The sequence below is a fragment of the Scleropages formosus genome, chromosome 7, assembly GCF_900964775.1.
Source record: "Scleropages formosus chromosome 7, fSclFor1.1, whole genome shotgun sequence".
Classification (NCBI taxonomy): domain Eukaryota; kingdom Metazoa; phylum Chordata; class Actinopteri; order Osteoglossiformes; family Osteoglossidae; genus Scleropages; species Scleropages formosus.
Genome location: NC_041812.1, coordinates 20,116,949 through 20,136,713, shown reverse-complemented (window position 1 = coordinate 20,136,713; position 19,765 = coordinate 20,116,949). Strand labels below are relative to the sequence as shown.

Here is a 19,765-nt window from a genome sequence, read left to right as displayed (position 1 = left end):
ACAGATACCAGAGGGGAAGTAGTATGTGCCTACCCGAATGCCATCCACCTTGCTGCAATGGGCACATTACTATCCCTCCTCACGGCCACCCCAGAATCTGGAGGACTCTCTCTCTCTCTCTCTTGCAGGGATGTTTCTGGTGGCTGTCCATGCCTAACGATGTTTGAGAGCACGTGGAGGACTATACCACATGTGCCCAGGTCTGGACCCCCACACTGAAACCTGCAGGACATCTGGAACCACTGCTGATCCCCTCTCGCCCGTGATCACACATGGTGATTGACTTCTTAGTGGACCTCCTGGTCTTGGACGGTAAGACCACAGTCCTTACGTTGGTCAACAAGTTCTCAAAGGTGTGTCACCTGATCCTTCTTCCCAAGCTCCCAACCACGTTGGAGACCACTGAGCTCCTGTTCTGTGAGGTGTTCCAACAGTTTAGCTTGCCCGAAGACATCGTCTGAAACCGAAGGCCCCAGTTCACTTCAAGGCTCTGGCGGACTTTCTGGGACCAACTTGGGGTTCACGTGAGTTTAACCTCAGGGTACCACCTGCAGGCTAATGGTCAGGCTGAACACCTCCAGCAAGACATTGCCCACTATTTAAGATCTTATCGTGCACAAAAACAGCGGCAATGAGCCCGGTTCTTGCCCTGGGTAGAATATGCCCACAATGCTCTAGCCCACACTTCCTACAGGTTGTTGTCGTTCCGGTGCCTGCTGGGGTACCAAATGACATTGTTCCCTTGGGAGACTGCACCCAGCCAGTCAAGAAGAGTGACCCTAAATTGTCTTGAGATTGTACACAATATTTTGAATTGGATGCAATACCCTTGATCAAGGTAATCACTCTAAATTGCTCCAGTAAAAATGACAAAGTTCTATAAATAACTCGTATAAAATAATAAGTTAAGTAGCTTAACACTAAAAGTTGCTTTGGAGAAGATCTAAATGAAAAAAATGTATAATATCTCCAACTATTACAAATTAAGCCCATAAGACATAAGAGAACATCATAAAATACACCACTGAGTTAGCCTAACCTCAGCATAAAAAGTAAATTTTGACCTGGCTAAAAAGTTAGTCTGTTTTCTAACAGACAGGTAGCATAGCAATTAAAGCTGCCACCTTGCACTCTAATGATGCAGGTTCAATTCCCCTCTGCTGCTGCAGTGTCTATGGTAGTTATCTTGAACTGAAACAGCAAAAAGGACCCACCTGGGTCAACTGGTAGGCCTATATCATTTTAAGTAGCTTAATTTTGCAAGTTGTTTTGGAGAAAAGAGTAATGTGTAAATATAGGTGTGACATGAAGAGGTGGGTTTTCAGTTTGAACAGCAATATATAATGAAGTTCTGAAGCATCGGGGGAACTCATTTCATCATTTGGGATTTTGGGAAAAAAATAACATATGTTGACATTGGGGATATGAAGAAATATTAGAATGGGTTAAGTGAATTAGAAATATTACACAAACAAAACACACGGATCAAAAGACAAGAAAAATGCTAGGGAAATTAAAGCACAGAACATACAAGAAACCTGGAATACACAATTCAGCAGTCTTCAGGCTTTATAGTTACAGTTGCTGGAGGTCAAGATAATATTGATATACTGCTTGACGTCACCATGAAACACAACAAAGGGACATTTAAAATCTGCTTTATGAATATGAAATTTAGCAAGTGAAATAAAAATATTAATCAAATAGTACTGCTTGTCTCTACTCCTATCGATGTCAATCACACTCGAACATTTAAATTAAGAGAAGTCATAATACGTCCATCCATCCATCCAACCAACCAACCAACCAACAGATGACGAATGAACTAGTTTCCGCTAACGGCAGACGTCATCCACATGCGACGTTCGCCCGGCCTTCAGTGGAAATCACGTGGTCTGAAAACGTGCGCCGCTTCAGCGTTCCGGGAGCTTAGCTTGTTGGTAATTCAGCGGCGACGTAATGACAGTATTTATCTGAAGTCCGCCTCGGAAATATGGCAACCGATGCAAAAAGACTGAAGGTTCCGACATTTTTTTTTTTTTTCTTCTTTGTGTTGTAAGGTCAAATCACTTTTCGTCTCACACTGACTTGTCATTTACCTTATTTTTATCATGTCTGCGTTAAGAAAGGCTGAAAGCGCGATCGGACTCACTTCTTCTTGAGTTGAGTTCAGGATGATGAAAATAATTTATGACTGAGCACTTAGATTGTAAGTAAATGATAGCCTTGCAGATCATCATCATGATCATGTATGTATTATTTTTGTGCTAGAAGGGCAGACTACTAAGTTAGATCGGTAACTAGCTCTTCCAGCACCAGCCTCATTTGACATTTCTTTGTCTGTCCACAGATGTGTGTATTATTTCTGTTTACCCCCACAATTGTTCACCTCCACTTCACACACAGTCCTATTAAACGACTGTTGGCATTGGAATGGGGCACTAAATCAGGATTTGAGAGCAGATATTATGCCTCTGTGTTTGCATTAATGATTAAAAAGACCCATCATCTCCCTGTGTGCCCTAGAGAGAGGACAGCCTGACCTTAGGTGACCCTGCAGAGTCGCCCCTAAAGGACTTTCTGCGCTGGTGCCAGACAGTGGGTGTGACCCTGAGTGGAAAGGTGGGACACGAAGACGATGTGAAAGCGCAGGAGGGGAGGGCGCTACCTACTGTTGAAGTGTGTCGTGGGGCAGCGGGCTATTGAAAGGCCCCACCTTGTTGAATTGCTGTCCCACTCTGAATTATCTGAAACCACTTGTCCTATGCGGGGTCGCGGGGAGCCGGAGCCTAGCCTGGCAACGCAAGACAAGGGGCTGCGGGGGGAGGGGGGACACCCATGACGGGATGCCGGTCCGTTGCAAGGCACCCCCCAAGCGGGACTCGAACCCCAGGCCGACCGGAGAGTAGGACCCGGTCCAAGCCACTGTGCCACCGCCCTCCCTTCTGAATTGCTCCTGCCGAAATAACCCAGCTGTGTGGTATAACGCTGTCCCTGTTAGTAGCTTGCCATACAGACCTGTGATTGCAGGTCGCCTGGGAGGAATGTGTCGACTAAATAAATACGACCGTTGTGTCATGGCTGGGCGTGTTCGCCTGCATTCTCACCTGCGTCTGGCGTCTGACACTGCTCCTTGTTCCAGGTCTACCTGAGCAAAGAAGGCACTGTGGCGGAACGTGGCATGCTAGCCAAGGATGACATCGAAGAGGGAGAAACCCTCTTCTGCATTCCTAGGACGGCCCTTCTGTCTCAGGACACAACCAGAGTGAAAGACGTGCTGCGGGAAGGTGAGAGAAGCCCTCGGGTAGATGGGCCCTTGCAACACTTCACAAGCCGGACCGTCCGGGTCGCAAGTGGACTGACGGAGGCGAAAGATGTCCGTTGCAGTTTTTTTCTTCAGTAACGCCAGTCAGTGTATGAAATCCAGGTTGGACTTTCAAGCTGCATTCATTTATACCTTTAAAACAGTTGATGGCCTTCAAAATATTTCTGCTGATTCTACCAATCGGACAGTTAATCTGAGGTGACACCGTGTGAAATCATCACTAGTATACAGTCAGCAGAGAAGATTTAAGACAGACAGTTTGACTGCTGTGGTCTGGGTTGTTGCTCACCTGGGTAATGCATAGCGCAACAGGACTGCTCATCCCCTTGGCAAATGATTAATTCATGAAATGGAAAAAAATTCAAATGATTGCTTAATGAAATGTGGTGGCACAGTCAGTAGCGTTGCTGTCTCACGGCACCTGGGGGGTGCGGGAGGATGTGGGTTCGAACCCCACTCAGTCTGTGTTGAGTTTGCATGTTCTCCCTGTGTCTGGGTGCTCTGGTTTCCTCCCACAGTCCAAAGACATGCTCTTCAGGATCACCAATAGTCTGTGAGTGACAGAGAGAGTGTGTTCCACTGGTGTATGGATGAGTGACCCACTGTGAGTAGTGTATCTAGCAGTGTGAGTCACCTTGGTGAATAAGGTGTGTGGGAGGATTAACACTGCATAGAGTTCATTGGAAATTGCTTTGGAGAAAAGCGTCTACTAAATAAATACATATAAATGTAAATAATTAATGATGGTAGTATGACCAAGGGTGGCGTGTACCTCCTGGTTTAACCTAGACGAATGTGATTGTCCACATTTCCATCCATCTCACCTTTTGACCTCTTCTTGCTCTCTTTGCCAAAGGTAATGGCTCCCTGGAGAGCAAGTCCGGATGGGTACCGCTGTTGTTGGCTCTCATGTGGGAATACACTTCTCCCGAGTCCCACTGGAGACCCTACTTGTCCCTCTGGCCTGACTTCAAGCTCCTGGACCATCCCATGTTCTGGTAGGCATGACATAGTCATCAGACTGACTCAGCCCAGATTGTAATCCAACTCGAGATCATTGTCATCTTAAACCGTAAACCCAGTACGGATTCTGAACATCCTTTTCTCACTCTTCATGAGCAAGTGATACTGACTGCATAATACAGCAGGTTTATAGTAATATCTGCAGACATTGCACAAGTTTAACCGGAATGCTGTTTTTACATTTACAGGTAAGAAACTGGAAGTGGCAGCATTCTGACATTTCTTCTTTGCTGCTGTTTTGACTATGGTGCTGCCTTGGGATAGGTCGAAGGATGAGAGGGACAGCCTGCTCCAAGGCACCGGGGTTCCAGAGGCAGTGGATACTGACCTCAGCAACATCGAGAAAGAGTACAGCAGCATCGTCCTGCCCTTCATGCGCTCGCACCCTGACCTGTGGTGCCCTGAGAAGCACACCCTGGAGCTCTACAAGAGCTTGGTGGCTTTCGTCATGGCTTACAGGTGAGAGGGGTCAGGTCATCACGGGTCTTAAGAAGCCTGCAAAAATTCTGTTTAAATATTTAAAAGTTATACTTTAATTTTTAAATTATTATTAAATTGTATTCGGCATATGCTTTTATCCAAGGAGACTTTCACTATTAGGCTAAATTTAATGTATTTTTGATTTTACCTACACAAAAGTAATTGAACATATAATACTGATCTTGTTTGTGAAATATATTGTAATTTCTTATAAAGAGAAACCGTGTATAAAAACAAAACAATATACACAGAATATATGTATAACCCTAACCCCCAATGTCTCCCCATGTGGGGTTAGCTAAATACTAGTTAATAATCGTTGTGTGTTGGTTTGGAGAAAATCATCTGCTAAACAAATAAATGCAAATGTTTGCTGCTCAGCTGTCAGGAGGGACGCAAAAATCCAAATTTGGTCACCAAGAAATGCCTTGTAAGGCAAAGTAGGTGTATTAAATGAAACTTTGTAAAGTCGAATTTTTGCAACTCTTCCGTATTTCGAGGGATGACTTTATAATGAAATAGAAAAGCGCCTCCTTTAGAAAGTTCAAGTGCAAACCGATGAACAAACACTGTAATAGTGACATTATGATGAGCGATGCTGTACCGTGAAGGGGTGAGTCCACAGCGGTCCGCTCATCATTAGAACTCCCTTATGTGATGATTATCCTGGTTCTTTGGAGACACCGAGGCAGGGTTTTAGTGCATTTCTTCATCTTTCCAGATGTTCTACTTCTCTGCTCACACACGTCCAGAGTCCCCAGTCACACCACTCTTCTGTACCCTTTCACTGCTGAACCAACCTAAATGCACAGCTGCGACCCCCTTTCGTACCTCACGGCCCCTAGTTTCTGGAACACCTTGGAACTTAGCAAAGTGAAAGTGTAATAGAATACATAAAGAATATTAAGGTAGAAGCCGTTAAGTAACGTTTATGTAATGGATATGATCTGTGTAAACAATATGGTGTAGTTGTATAGGAAACGAGAACGAGCAAGATTAAAAATAAAAACGAATACCACACAGGATCGCTGGGGTTGCTGCTTTTTCGTGGAGACGCTCTTTTCTGGCCCTTTGCCGCCGGGGCTCAGCTGAGATGGCGTCTCGGAATCTCAGCCTTTATTCTGCCTCATGGATCTCTGACATTTGCGTGGTTTCTGCGCACCACCTGGACAGGCGGGACTGCCGCCTGTGGCTTGCACTCGGGGTTATGATTGTTTTTTCTGCGGCAAACTGCTACACGTTTTCTTTCAAGGAAAAACATTGCACACAGAAAGGAGTTCAAAATATAAATAAGTGCTTCTAAAATGTGAATTATTTATATGAATCGGGCAGCGGGCAGTGTAGCGGCTTACGATGCAGCTTTGTAATCCAAAGGGTTTTGGTCAAGCCCAAGTAGGGCCTCTTCTTACATATGGACCTGTACAATTGTAAAATAAGTTGCTTTGGCTAAAACCTTTGACTAAGCAGTGGAAGAAAATAACTGGATTCATGCAGTATTAAATATTTTGGAAATTGATTAGCACGATTCAAAACAGACTGATGCTGACTTTGTCACATTACATAGAAGTACAGATAATGTTAATATGTCCGTTTAGCCTGTTTATGGTAAAGGTGTTGCTGTCGAATGCGGCCGATTATGGCAAAACTTGCCTGTTTTTGCAGTTTCCAGGAACCCCTGGATGATGAAGAGGATGACGAATGTGATCCCAACCCTCCCATGATGGTCCCTGTGGCAGACATGCTGAATCACGTGTCGAACCACAACGCTAACTTGGAATACACACCCGTAAGATCATTTTTATATTCAGCAAGATATGCGGCATTGTTTCGCTGTCTAGCTGGTGGCAAACTGACCTCCGGAAAAATAATATTCATCTTTGAAAAGAATTATCTCCAGGCTGAAAGAGAAAACACATTCAGGGAAACTGTGTCTCAGTGACAAACCTGTCTACGATTGACCTGTTAATTAAAATGAGCCTGGAGGACAGGCAGTTAAGACAAACAGACTTCTGTTATCCTTGTCAAATTGACTGAGTTGAAACAGGCTTTAGTTACAGTAGTTGTGATGATGAGTGGAGCTGACTGTGCTGCTCCTTCAGGACCTGTTGAAAATGGTGTCCGTGCGGCACATCGCGGCCGGGGAGGAGATCTTCAATACGTATGGACAGATGGCCAACTGGCAGCTACTGCACATGTACGGTTTTACTGAGCCATATCCCAACAACAGCAATGACACCGCCGACATACAGATGTCCAGTATTTACAAAGCAGCTGTGCAAGGTGAGCAGGATGTTGCATGAATTAATGGACCTACTTCAGGAATTCTTAGCTTACCCTGATTTATGCATTTATACAGCTGGACAGTTTAGGGCGAATACCACGATCGAACTACAGCAGAAGGTGGGATTCAGACATGCAACCTTGAACCGTTATGGCATCTGCTGTTCTGTGAATGGGTAACTGCTTTGCAACGTGTAGAAATGTGTCCAGATGTTGATGACTTCACTGGCTGTTTTTGCGGCTCATAGTGATGTGCAGTGAGGAGCAGCAGCAGCAGCATCTGCTGCTGGAGAAGTGGAGCCTCCTGACTGAGATGGAGATGGTTGGCGAGAAGGGTGCGTTCATCTTTGGTTGGACAGGATCTCTGACGGACACAGAGCTTTACACCACGCTCAAGGTATGTTTACCTGCCTTTCCCTGACAGAGCCACTAATAAAGCTGAACATCTTAAAATGGCTTAACTGTATGACAGGGAGATTGCAGCTTTAAATCTCACCTTCTGCTATAGTACCCTTGACCAATATTTACCATAAGTTGCTCTAGTGAAAATCACTTGTATAAATGTTCGCCCCTCCTTTAGCCCTTGTGTGTACATACACACACATAATTTGCTTGGACAAGGGCACCAGCACGCTACTGGTGTGGGTTGCACTAAGGGAGATGAGTGCAGTGCCACCATTCCCCTCCCCTCCAGGCAGCAGTCATTTATAAACAAGACCTCTGTCCACAGATCTTGTGTATGCCTGCTGAGGCGTTTGCGGAATTTAAGGAGAACGAAGGCTGGGAGGAGGTGGAGGAGAATGAGGAGGAGAAGATAGGACTGGCCCTCTCCAATAAGGGCATCCCTAAATTGCCTGCAGCCTGGAGGCAGGTGCTCCATAGCGCTACCTGCTTTACACTGGACTCCTACAGCGGGAGCCTGGCGGTTGACAGTGCCCTGCTGGAAAAGCAGAGTGCCTATAGCCTGCTGGGAAGCAGGGAGAAGAATGCCCTGCATGTATGCTATGGCCAGAAGATGATCCTGCACCAGTTGTTGGAAATGACACGAGGCTGAACCTGTGGTTCACGTAAATGGCATGTCACTAGTGGTCCATTGTATCCAACTGCTTTTTCTATAGCCTAAATGTTGCAAGCAAAGTATTGTACTATGTACAAAATAAACTGTGCTGCCTTCCTCATCTGAGGGTTTGTATAGAACTGAAAAGCACAGCTGACTAGTTTTCCTAAAGTGTTGTGTTCAGAAGTGTAAAAATGGATTCAGTTCCAATTATTTGGAAAATTTCATACCTAGTTAACTCAAAGTGGCCTCAATGTATGCAGATAGAATTGCAAAGCAAAATGCTGCCCTAACTTGACTTTAGTAAGCCCAATGAGATTTAAATCATGAACTGAAATCCATGTGCAGCTCAAGACATTTAATGCATTAACTACAATATGCATACATACAGGAAATAAGTGGCAAGAACTAAAGGCAAAACTAAAGTACTACAAAATACAACACATGGACCAATACATTTACAAAACATTCAAAAACCTTACAAAATTATCTGCATTGGTCCTTATTTGTTGTCATTTTGTAATTCTGGATCTTTATACAAACTTAAAATGCATATAACTAATCTGAAATTTGTTTTCCACAAAATTACAAGCATCAGGGAGAAACCACACTCCAGTTTCAGTTTTACAGGCCTTCGCCACCCTGTCACCTCACCAAGTCTGGAACAAACCCTTCATTACAGGAATAGAGTGAACTGCAGTCTCTCTCATACTCCACTCCCCACCCCAGTTAATTACATTTCTTCCCCATAACACAAAATCAGGATGAACTTATATGAAGCCATAACACAATCTTATGAAAACATCTTGACTGGAGAGGGAGGGGAAACAAGGGGGGACAAAGGCATCCCCTTGCACAAGATGGGGTGGGGCCACCTAAACAAAACCCCGGAGCTGTGCGTCAGCAGCTGCCTTTCTTACACTGAATGTGTCTGACGTCTCAGCTTCACCATCTTAGTCCAGTTCTGAGAGACTGCACTCCTATTTACATTAGTTTCACAATTATATTCACAGCAGATCCAATCTTTTCTTGTTAAACAAAAATCCACAAGATGACACTGCCAGACACATCCTCTTAATCCTGGTGTACTCTTCGGGCTACAGAGATGTCCTCGTGGGTGTGTTGGGCAAGGGGGGTTTGTACACTGGGTTGTCCACTGGGAAAGGTGTGTTGAGGCCGGGGGTGAACCCTGGTGGAAGTCAACACAACTAACTGGTACCAGTGCCCTCCATGACCTGCTGTGCTTGTTTCTGCCCCATGCAGCACTGTGCCACTGACTGGAAAAGCCTATATGGAGAAGAAGGAAGGAGAGAAAAAGAGGAAAGAAAAAAAAAAAAAAAAACTTTGCATCACCTGTTCATTTTTAGACAGCACTAAGTCAAAACTACAATCTGGAAAAAAAAAACCTTAATTCTAGCTGAGGCTCAAACCCTTTATTTCTAAACTGGTTTTTAGCTACAATCAAGCATTACATAACTTGGCAATACTAATGCAATTTTTTTTTTTTTAAACTTAATGTTTAAGTTAAATGAGATCAGATTAACGCTACAGCAAGCCCCACTACTTCAAACAAAACACCCAGTTAATGTAAACAAAACCAATTACTTCTCTATCTCTGGTGCACAGTGCACAAAATCATGGTTCCAGAACTTGAAGGCTGGATTCTTGATGAGCTCAATGAAAGTGATAAGCAGACCCCATGGATGTGGTCTGTTTACAATTAGACGCTCCAGGAGGACCCTAAACAGTAACAGAGAGACAGCGAGGGGTTGTTCTACACATTTTCCTTTGGTAGCATGCAGGACATTAATATAGCATTGCTCCATATGCCAAATTAAGAATAAATTTGTATTCATTAAAAATATTCTAGTATTTTTTAACATGCCAATAATAATGTACCACTATTAATTCTAGCAAGAACTGTACATATGTCAAAACAATTCTGTAGAATTGTTATTGTGGATATTTAAACATATTTAGTCCCTTAAATTAATACTGGAATAAATGTTACCTTGTAATTTGCTCCTGAATAGCTTCTGTATTGGCTTCAGCAAACAGATACAGCATGGTACAACTGAAGTAGTGGGTGTGGCTGTTAGGGTAACGCAGCTGATTGGCAATAGCATTGAGAAACAGGTATCGACCTGGAAATGAATACAATATGAATTGCATTAGGCAGCTTCCAACATCCTAGGTGACCACTTCAAAAATATACTGTTGAAACAAATGTCAGAATTTTTAAAGTAAATCAGCAGTTACAATGCTAACTGCTTGCAGCTTACCTTCAGTGTCCAGATCTACAGCTAGGTTCTGGAAGATGTCCATGTGTGCTGAGTGGGTGATGGTACTCATGGAGGGTGTACTACCCTTATGGTGGATGTGAGCAATGGCTTGAGTCCCCACATACAGCACCAATGCATTGATCAGCTGAATATTGTAACGATTCCCTGGCTCATTTGATACCTAAAATATAAAAACTTGTATGAATACTGGAATTGGACAAAAAAATGTTTATCACTAAAATTAGATGTGAGTAACCAGGGACAGCTGGTAGCATAGTGGTTTGAGCTGCTGCCTTTGGATATCAAGGTTGAAGGTTTGAGTCCCACCTTCAGCTGTAGTATCCTTGAGGTTACTCACCATAAATTCCTCCAGTAAAACTACCCAGCTGTATAAATGGGTTAATAGTTGTAAGTAGCTTAACACTGTAAGCTGCTTTAGAGAAAAGCATCAGTTAAATGTATAAATTTAAATGTAAGTATTGAAGATGACCAAAAATGGTGACTTCATACCTGTAGGTTGCTGCGGAGCTCAGACAAAAATGTGACAGGAGAACGAGTCTTCAGGTAAGAGTCCAGATCCTTCTTAAACTGAGATGGCATGACTCCAGTGAAATTTGTAAGAATGCGGGGAGCAATGTTGATTTCACTGAGCATATCCACCTTTCAGTGCAGCAAGAGGATTTTTTAAATTTAAAAAAAAAAAAAAAAAGGCAAGGCAACATCATGCAAGGGAAACATTATGAACCGTTCAGCAGAATAACCATTTCAATGTCTCAATTCACAAATGCAAACTAACTAAAAATCTGAAAGGAGGCCATTTTACTGATGCGGGGGAAATTTTTTTGTGAATCCTAAATGAAATCTCAAAATGTGTTACCTTCAGGTTAGGGGTGAAAGGGTCAGGGAGCCTCATGTTGCGTGGAAAGGCACTGAGGATCAGGTTGCGGAGCTGAATGCAGTTGGGTGGGATTACATCACAGAAGCCATAGTGGTAATCACAGAGGAATTCTGGGAAGTCATGAAGGAGAACCAGAAGTACACGCAGTGTGCCCTAGAGAAAAATATCAGGACTCCTGTTTATCTGAAGATTAATAGCAACATAAGCTTTAAAGGAAAATTAAGTGTGAAGTTTATTTTACCTGAAAGGAGACAGTGAAAATATTTTCAATGACTACATTTATACATTTGAAAAATTAAAGCATGTACCTTGTAGAGAATTTGCATAGGTTTGTTGAGTTCAACATTCCTCAAGAAGGGGGCTAGGTACTTGAAAAGGTCAATCAACAGCTGGGCATACATTGGCCAACCCTGATGCACACAAAAGAGAATGATACCATACTGAAATTAAGAAAAAGCCAGAAAATGACGTGCAACAAAAAAAGAAGAAAAAAAAAAAAAAAAAAAAAAAGCATGTGAGCCACAGCCTTGCCTTCTGTTGCGGGGTATGAGCCAACATCCTAGCGATGAATATGCGGTGTGAGATCAATTCCAACCATGCATAAACAAACCCAGGAGCTTTTGTAGGCCTCAGAATATGAAAAGTGTTGCTGAAAATTAGGGGAAAAAAAATTCAGTTTAAGAAATGCAAACAGGAAACAGGAGAGATTTTCCACTCCATTATTCTGAGTGTAAGAGTATGCTAATAAGTGCGTAAACCATAGTTTACCAGAAGGCAGTAAGGGTCTGGAAATTGATGGTCTCCAAAACATGCTCAGGTGCATTGAGCTCCAACAGAAGCATGATGAATATGCGGTGGTAAGGCAATTGCTGGAACTCTGTCTGACGAACATCATGGTCCTGAATCAGGACTCCCACCACTATGCCCAGAACCTACAGAAACGTAAGGTACGCAATGACTGAAGAGACTGGACTTCAAAAAATAAGTGTACAAGAACTGAAATCTGATCCAAGTTTGAATATACATATGAGCGATTAACGCAAACAACCATCTTACATCTTTACACAAGTTTCAACAAGTCACATACACTTCAAAGACTTAAGTACTGGTACAGCTGTGTGGGCTTACCTTGTTGAGAAGATTTATCTTGGTGACTGTGTTAGTGGCTTCTCCAGAGTGCTTAACCAGCAAGGCAATAAGCCGTACAAAGGCATCCAGGTTGTGATAGCACTTGGCACGGATGATGGCAGCGCTGGCAGCTGGGTTGTGCTGCTGTTCAGCCTGGGCACGGTAACTGATCTCCACACACATCTCCGTGCAGAGCCGGAAAAAACGTGTGATCAGGTCGTCTGTCTTCAGGATGCCCTGCTGATGCATCTAGGGACAAAACAGTTCAGTGTTTCATGTGAAAACCTCAAACATGCTTTACCCAGCAAGGCTCTCTGTAAATGAAATGGATATGCTTGAGGTGGCGTTAATCTCTATGACAATAGAATAGCACTACCTGTCCCACAAAAGCGGAAAAGGCCTTGGTACTGTCACGGCCAGCAGCAGCCGAGTGGTAGAGATTGACCCATTCCCTCAGCAGGTACTCTGCCTTCTCTCGCAGGCCTGGTGGGTCATCATACTCAGATGCCTGGGAGATCCCAGAGTGCATCATGAAGTTAGGTCCTCCATGGGCACGGTCAATCATGGCCTCATAGTTTGAGCGAACCACCTCCATCAGCTGAGGCAGCCTGGGGACAAGCAACCACCGAATTTTACTTACAATGCATGACAGACTCACCTCCATGTGTGGTCATCTGACAGTCACAAATTGGTTCAAAATCCACATTTTCATTTTGTTTTATATACTGTCAGTTTTTAAAAGTGGAAAAAACCTCACTTGCATTACATTTACTGATAACAGTGAGGAAGCAGATCACTGTCTTAACCAGGCCAGCTCTGGCATAATCTGTTCCATATATGCCTTAAGGTGTGGACCTACCCCTCAGGGGCATTGGCCCTTGAGTGTGCGCTGGTCCTCATGAGTGTCTCAATGGTGTGGAAGAGGTCAGCCTCTGTGATATGGCTCACGCTGCGCTCATCCACCAACAGCAGCTTCACCAGCTGCATAGCAAATGCCACAGCCATGTAGTGCAGCCCATTTTCCATAGACTGAGAATGGAGAGAGAGAGAGATACCATTAATCCACAGTTTAAAAACTCCAAGTCCAATGTGTTCTAGTATTCCTTTTCCTTTTACAGATTACACATTTGTTCTGCCTTGAAATGTTACATTACTTTATAACAATTTATCCCACAAGTCTAAAAAGACTAACAAATGTGAAGTTTGGTACTTCATCTACACTATAACCCTGTGGGAATACACAACATGCAAGAACAGACCTCTGAGGGAGGGGGACCAGAAAACTAGAAGTCACCCATGACGTCTGTGGAATACGTCAGCATATACGTCAAGACAACAATGCAGCAGTCAATACCTGAGCTAGGTGTAGGTCATATTGCTGCATGTTGACCAGGTGGTTCCTGATGAGAAGCTCAACAGCCTCAACGTTGTACTTGTATTCATCTCTGCACTCGATCAGGCACCTGTAACAGGTTATTCACTCAGCTAGTCATGAAACCCTCAACCTCAGCTACCACAAACCAAAGATTAAGACTTCTACTAACCAAACTCATACTGAATTTTACACCTTTGAGCATTTATACACATATATAGAAGAAAAGAATAATGTGGGAATCAGGAAAAACCAAGACAAAATAGCCAACCATATAAATCAAATGAAAACTGTGTCAACTTCTTAAGAGCAACAGCCACACAATGCTGTGCTCTGTAGAAAGTGAAAATTTCTTTTGCACTACAGCGTAACCTCTTCAGTCTCAAAAAACATTAGAGGTTTAAGTAATAGTGCCAGAGCTGAATGCCAAAACAAGCCAAGGGCTGGGAGTACTGACCTGGTAACCTGCTTGTTGCACCACTGGGGGCCATAAGCACGCCCATCCTGTAGAGCCTTGAGTACAAGCAAGTGGCACTCTCGATAGCGCAGCAGAAGGTCTGCATCAGCACCACTGGTGGCATCCAGCAGGCCCTCCACAGCCTGAAGACAGATGGCAAGAGAAGAGAACTAAAATGTTTCCCAAAATTTGTTCAGTTTTCATTTTCTCTGTAGAGAATTGAAACAGATACACTAGACAGACAAGCATACACTGGTTAAGATCTAAGGCAAAGGTCTCCTCATTCATCAAGCACTCTGCCTGTTATTTATAACAGTCTTTTCTATCATGTTGAATTAAACAACTTATTGGAAGACCTCTGATGTTCTCTATTTACGCCATTTTCTAACCTTCTGCAGAAGCCCCAATGCAGCAATGCCATCTCGGGAGTTCCTCGCCAGCACCACAGACTCTAGCAAGCTGCGCAGAGCCTGAGCTTGTGGGTTCATCGTCAGTGCCGGGGGAATGGCATGCAGGTGCTGCTCCAGATCTGCTATGCACTTGTCATAAATTTGTGCCACATCATCTGTGGCCCATGCTGGCTGCTGGAAAAACATATTAAAATGTAGACAGACTTCTTAACAAGACACCCCTCAGCTAATTCAAATTACTGATAGAGAAATATTCTACAAACAACAAAATACCTTCCAGTTCAGTAGATAAAAGGAAATGGGGGGGACGACGACAAAACAGCCAAAAAAAAAAAAAAAAAAAAAAAAAAAATATTTCTCACACACACACACACAATGTCAAGGTGATGGATACCTTCATAGGCTGAGCAAGGAAGCCAGTTGGCTGAGACAGGTCATTGCTGGGCAGGAAGCCAGGAACATTGCGGGCAAATTCTTCATAAACTGCCAGCTGTTTAGGGTCCACACCTCCAACCTGGAGGAAAGAGAGCAGAGAAGGGGGGGGGAGGTCATATAGTCAATGCTATACAGCGGTCAACAAAAACCACAAACACCTATGAGACGCTCCCATAGCTCACCTTCAGTCGGATCTGTTCTGGCATTCGCTCTGCCTGGTATGTCAACACCACTGGGTCACAGTAACGACGGCCCTCCTGTCGAGCATGCTTCCTCAGCTCAAATTCCTAACGTATAGAACCGTGAAGCATGTGGTTATTTTATCAGGCCAATATCAGACTTGCTACAGTATACGATTTTGCGGATAAACTCACGGTAGCGAGCCTCTTGTCCATCTCTGGCCCTGCTTTTTCCACAGCTGTCTTCTGGATGAAACAGCAGGCAAGCTCACAGTTGTCCTGTGCGATCCGAGTAGCTGCATCATCCATCATCTCCCTCTGTTGTTGGGTTGGAGCCTAGCAGACCCAGATCCACTGCAGTTAGAGAACAGGACCACAGCATGGCAAACAAGAGGGCAAAAAAAGCAACATACCCGCAGGGCTGCAGCAAAGCTGTTCTTCAAGTTGTTGGCAATGCTCACAAGCAGTGGCTCCCTGCAGGTTATCATGGCCATGCCAGCTGTCAGGTTGCGCATCATGTGGTGAGCTGCCACTCGCATGCGTGACTCCTCTGAGTCCAGGGCAAAGTCTTTCCTGACAATCTGCTCACAGGTTGTCATGGCAATTTTAATGGACCGGTCTACCACCGGGTGCACAAGTTCCTGGACTGCACGCTCAATGGACTGCCTCACACACTGCTTGAGCTGGGGATGGGCCTGCAGCAGGGGGATCTGCAGAAAAGTTTAAAAAAAAAAAAAAACCATAGAGAATGAAATACTTTGCATAACCACTGTAAAATGTTACCACCACTTTACACAAAGGAAATCTCATTTGAGGTTAAAATCTTTTCATTAATTACATATATTGGGGAAATGTAACTTCAAAGTAATCAAGGGCATTTTCTTTTTGGATAAACAAGTTAACAGTAACCTGCTTACAATGCATTAACTCTACAGAAGTAGAAACAGATGAAGTTATCAATTCAAGGCAACTATAAATAAGATGACAAAACAGCCAAACAGAAAAGCAGAAGCAACTTTTATGTTGCAACACAATCTTTAAAATCCAGAAAGTCATTGACTACCTTGATTAGTTTGCGTTTATATTCGTTAGTTCTAAAACAAAAACATTCTGTACATCTGTACAATCTGTGACTGAGATGGGTATGCATGATGAGATGCCTGGGGTACTCACATTGGCATTGATGTTGATGTGAGGAGCCAGTCCCGCCAGGGAGTACACATTGATATCATGGTAACTGAACTGAGGAGCAGGGGGGCCTGTGGCTGTGCATGTTGTAGCTGTAGCAGGAGTGGAGGGTGCAGCTTCAAAAGGAGAGAAAAAAAAGTTTCTTGCTGGTTAAAAAAAAAAAAAAAAAAGCTACTGTCATCAACAGGATAGCTCAGCTATCCAAGATAAACATCTAAACAGTGAAAATATTTTTAGTCACAATTAACATTTAATTTTCCGTATCAATATTAGCATTTAATCATCTTACAAAGAATAAAAACTTTAGGACTGGCCATGTTTCCTACTCCAAACCACATAACACATATGGGATAGTGTTCAAGAGCTGCTATTATCTTAATATAGAGTGAGTCCAATTAGTCATTTACTTAAGCAGACTGCTTGTTTCAGCTGGATAAAATCAGTATGCATGTACAGGCTTTCTTCACATTTTTATTAAAAAAAACCCTAAGAGAAAAAGATATTACACACCATTGATTTTACTACCTATTTTCCAAAAGCATTTTGTGTTGTAACACCCTCCATCTGAGATCTGTGCAAAGGGTGGCAGGAAGAAGTGGGATATAAACTTCAGTCAAATAGGTATGAAATCAGTGTCGCCGTGATAACTTCTGCATGTGTGTCTATTTCAAATTTATTGTTTATATTAGCTCCTTACAGTTATTTTATTGTTAAAGACCAAGTTTAGATTTCAGGCCTGAGGCTTCAGTAAGACTTGCTTTCTTTTAAAAATTTACAAACTGTGGAAATAGCAAAAAAAAAAAAAAAGGCATCTTGTGTTGGAGGTGTTGTAATAAGTCTTAGATGTGATAATGGTGAAGCTGGAGCATCAACTAAGATGCAGCAAAGCATTCTTTGTCTTATGTGTGCAGCATGAGTCCCTTATTCTGTAATGGTAATTTATAGTAATGAAGCATAACTGCCAGTTGGCTTTGAGTGTTGTCATTCGGTTTTTCCCATTACTTCAATTGTTTAGCATTCTGCATCTCTTCTGAGATGAGCGCTGTATAAAAATAAATTTAACAATTACTGTCTACATGGTTAAAAGGTGCCTTTTACTCAGTTAAGTGGTGTTTTTATAGTGGTTACGTAGGTGTTAAGGCATACAAAGGGAAGCCAGGAACTACATATTGTTTTACTTTATAACATAAGACAGTTGTAAAAGATTTTGTTCCCAGTTATTTCCTGCCGAATGCGCCACTTTTGGAGAACAAATTAGGAGAGTTAACTGAAAGCCTTTACATTAAATCTCAGTTCATACACTATCACCACCTCAGCAGGTTATTCCACTATGCAAAATTTCTGTAAAAACAAAAAGTGTGAAAACCTGTTGTAACTATGGGCAGCATTTCTTCAGGTGGTTTGGCTTCTTTCTTTGGTGCAGACAGCTGCTCTTCCAAGTTCTTCAGCTTTTCTTTGTCTTTCAGCAGATTCCCAGGCTTAAGGTCATTGATGTCTAGTGATAAGTTCTTACACAGCACTTCAATTTCAAACTTCAAGTTTAGCTGTGAAGGGGGAACCATGTAACAGCAAATGTTAATTAGTACACAAATATGAAAACCAATGAAGAATACAATTTCAACTCTGGGGGGGAAGAAAAAAAAAAAAAGATTCTAGTACAGAACTCATGTTAAATACATGTCAAGGACAAAAGCAGTAATAAATACAGAATTTCCCCTGTCAACAATACAGAATGCATTTTGATTACAAACAAGTGAAACAACCTTCAAATCATGTTCTTGGTGCAGTTCTGCCAGTACATTCATGATGGCCATGGTCCATGGATTCTGGGGTCTAAAAATCTACAAGTGAGTCCAAAGGATAAAAATCAAACATTAACTACAATTACTGCAACAGTTTTAGGTCAGATTCCACAAGCAGAATCAAATGTATACATTGCATAAGTGTTCAATACATGTAATATTTCAAGTATTGTAAAAATGTTACCACGCTTCTGAGGCTGGATTCCAAGACTTTGGCAACAAAAGGGACCACATAGAGTAACTCCTGCTGTCCCTTCACATAAGCTTCCAACAACAATGACTTTAATTCCAGATCCTGCCCAGAAAAACATGGATGAAATCACTCATGTCAAAGTGTCCTTCTTCCTGGCAAAAAGACTCTTTTAAAAAAAAAAAAAAAAAAAAAAAAAAAAAAAAAAAAATCTATTTTCATCTATCCTGCGTTTTATGCACCTACTCGAGCGATGAACATCGGTGCATCAAGTGGAAGGTAAACTAGGCTTAAGAGTCACATGCTCGCAGCCATGTATCTTTTTTTAATGTAATGCACAAATTGTATTTTTGCTGAGATGTATGTTACTTTGGATAAAAGCATCTGCTAAATGAATAAATGTAAAAAGAGTAACCAACAAAGCACAATAGTTTAAAAAGAATAAAATTACAGAACAGAGTAAGAAGATTTTAAAAAAAAAAAAAAAAAAAAAAAAAATCTCTACACTGTGTCACAACATTATTAGCATCCTGTTCCAAAAGATCAGACAAAATTTGTGACAAATTATAGCTCACCGTATACAAGATTGGTTTGTTTTTGGCCAAAGTGATCATGCCAAGCCAATGACCCAAATTCTTCAACAAAGATCTGTCTGAGAAATTAGCTGCTGCCTTATCAGAAGTCAATAAAACCTGCCAAAGGAAGAGAAGTGTTGAAAACAGCAAATTAATCTCAAGTGGCATTACTGTTACAAAACAACAACATCCTCACCTTAATGTTTCTGTAAGTTTCATTAAGGACCATTTTGGAGAACTCAGGATTTTTCAAGGTGTCCAAGAAGTTGGAGTAGAGGCTATGGAAGTTTGGCTCGATGCTGACCCTCTTCATGACAAGGTACTGAGACACCCAGGGCATAAACTCCTCCTTCACAGTCTCCTTCAACTCCTCAACCTTAAAAATAATAAAGTTCTTGAAAACAGTTTACTGCAGCAGCATTTCTTAGTAAAATACACACACAAAACCTTTTCAATGCAAATGAAATATCAATCTAAGCTCACCTTCTGGGCCATGTTGGACTGTGACAAGTTGTTAAATATGAAAGCAATTTTTTCTTGGACATTTTCAGGGGGTTCCACAATTCTTTCTGTTAGGTCTGTAGCCACTAGCAGTGTGTCAATATTGGTTGTGTTTATAGAGGGCTGAAAAAGAATCATGTTTATTATATCACTTCTACATATTTTCTGTATTTCTATGTGTAC

General features: G+C 42.4%; 2 protein-coding genes and 1 non-coding gene across 7 annotated transcripts in view; 1 reads left to right on the top strand and 2 right to left on the bottom strand.

Annotated features, from left to right (window-relative positions):
• The first annotated feature begins 1,900 nt into the window (after positions 1-1,900).
• setd6 (SET domain containing 6, protein lysine methyltransferase) lies at positions 1,901-8,286 on the top strand. Its single transcript, XM_018738885.1, has 9 exons — positions 1,901-2,020; positions 2,527-2,622; positions 3,143-3,287; positions 4,182-4,323; positions 4,613-4,807; positions 6,491-6,614; positions 6,928-7,108; positions 7,357-7,505; positions 7,839-8,286. Exons 1-9 carry the CDS (start codon positions 1,994-1,996, stop codon positions 8,160-8,162), a joined length of 1,383 nt encoding a protein of 460 aa, XP_018594401.1. The 5' UTR covers positions 1,901-1,993; the 3' UTR covers positions 8,163-8,286.
• Positions 8,287-8,508: 222 nt separating this feature from the next.
• cnot1 (CCR4-NOT transcription complex, subunit 1) overlaps positions 8,509-19,765 on the bottom strand; it is a 23,442-nt gene continuing 12,185 nt past the window's right edge. For all 5 annotated transcript variants that reach the window (XM_018738912.1, XM_018738911.1, XM_018738913.1 and 2 more), the window contains exons 24-49: positions 19,565-19,705; positions 19,278-19,457; positions 19,082-19,198; positions 18,501-18,611; positions 18,278-18,355; positions 17,881-18,058; positions 16,500-16,630; positions 15,740-16,036; positions 15,522-15,662; positions 15,330-15,434; positions 15,107-15,226; positions 14,692-14,886; positions 14,303-14,445; positions 13,828-13,936; positions 13,333-13,502; positions 12,850-13,081; positions 12,474-12,722; positions 12,114-12,277; positions 11,877-11,994; positions 11,654-11,755; positions 11,325-11,498; positions 10,958-11,107; positions 10,448-10,628; positions 10,177-10,309; positions 9,771-9,905; positions 8,509-9,452 (exon numbers count right to left, since the gene is read on the bottom strand). In XM_018738912.1, the coding sequence (XP_018594428.1) occupies positions 9,374-9,452; positions 9,771-9,905; positions 10,177-10,309; positions 10,448-10,628; positions 10,958-11,107; positions 11,325-11,498; positions 11,654-11,755; positions 11,877-11,994; positions 12,114-12,277; positions 12,474-12,722; positions 12,850-13,081; positions 13,333-13,502; positions 13,828-13,936; positions 14,303-14,445; positions 14,692-14,886; positions 15,107-15,226; positions 15,330-15,434; positions 15,522-15,662; positions 15,740-16,036; positions 16,500-16,630; positions 17,881-18,058; positions 18,278-18,355; positions 18,501-18,611; positions 19,082-19,198; positions 19,278-19,457; positions 19,565-19,705 (3,933 nt within the window). In that variant the 3' untranslated portion in view covers positions 8,509-9,373. The remainder of the gene's footprint in view (positions 9,453-9,770; positions 9,906-10,176; positions 10,310-10,447; positions 10,629-10,957; positions 11,108-11,324; positions 11,499-11,653; positions 11,756-11,876; positions 11,995-12,113; positions 12,278-12,473; positions 12,723-12,849; positions 13,082-13,332; positions 13,503-13,827; positions 13,937-14,302; positions 14,446-14,691; positions 14,887-15,106; positions 15,227-15,329; positions 15,435-15,521; positions 15,663-15,739; positions 16,037-16,499; positions 16,631-17,880; positions 18,059-18,277; positions 18,356-18,500; positions 18,612-19,081; positions 19,199-19,277; positions 19,458-19,564; positions 19,706-19,765) is intronic.
• Positions 14,134-14,261, bottom strand: LOC114910992 (small nucleolar RNA SNORA35). The gene has a single exon (XR_003797839.1). It is a non-coding gene; the product is annotated as a small nucleolar RNA SNORA35 (small nucleolar RNA).

Excerpts from the sequence above, each read along its gene's own strand:
- setd6 (XM_018738885.1), top strand. The coding sequence starts at position 1,994 with ATGGCAACCGATGCAAAAAGACTGAAG. Across the intron at positions 2,021-2,526 it reads CCGATGCAAAAAGACTGAAG|AGAGAGGACAGCCTGACCTT; the intron begins GTTCCGACATTT and ends TGTGTGCCCTAG. Across the intron at positions 2,623-3,142 it reads GTGTGACCCTGAGTGGAAAG|GTCTACCTGAGCAAAGAAGG; the intron begins GTGGGACACGAA and ends TCCTTGTTCCAG.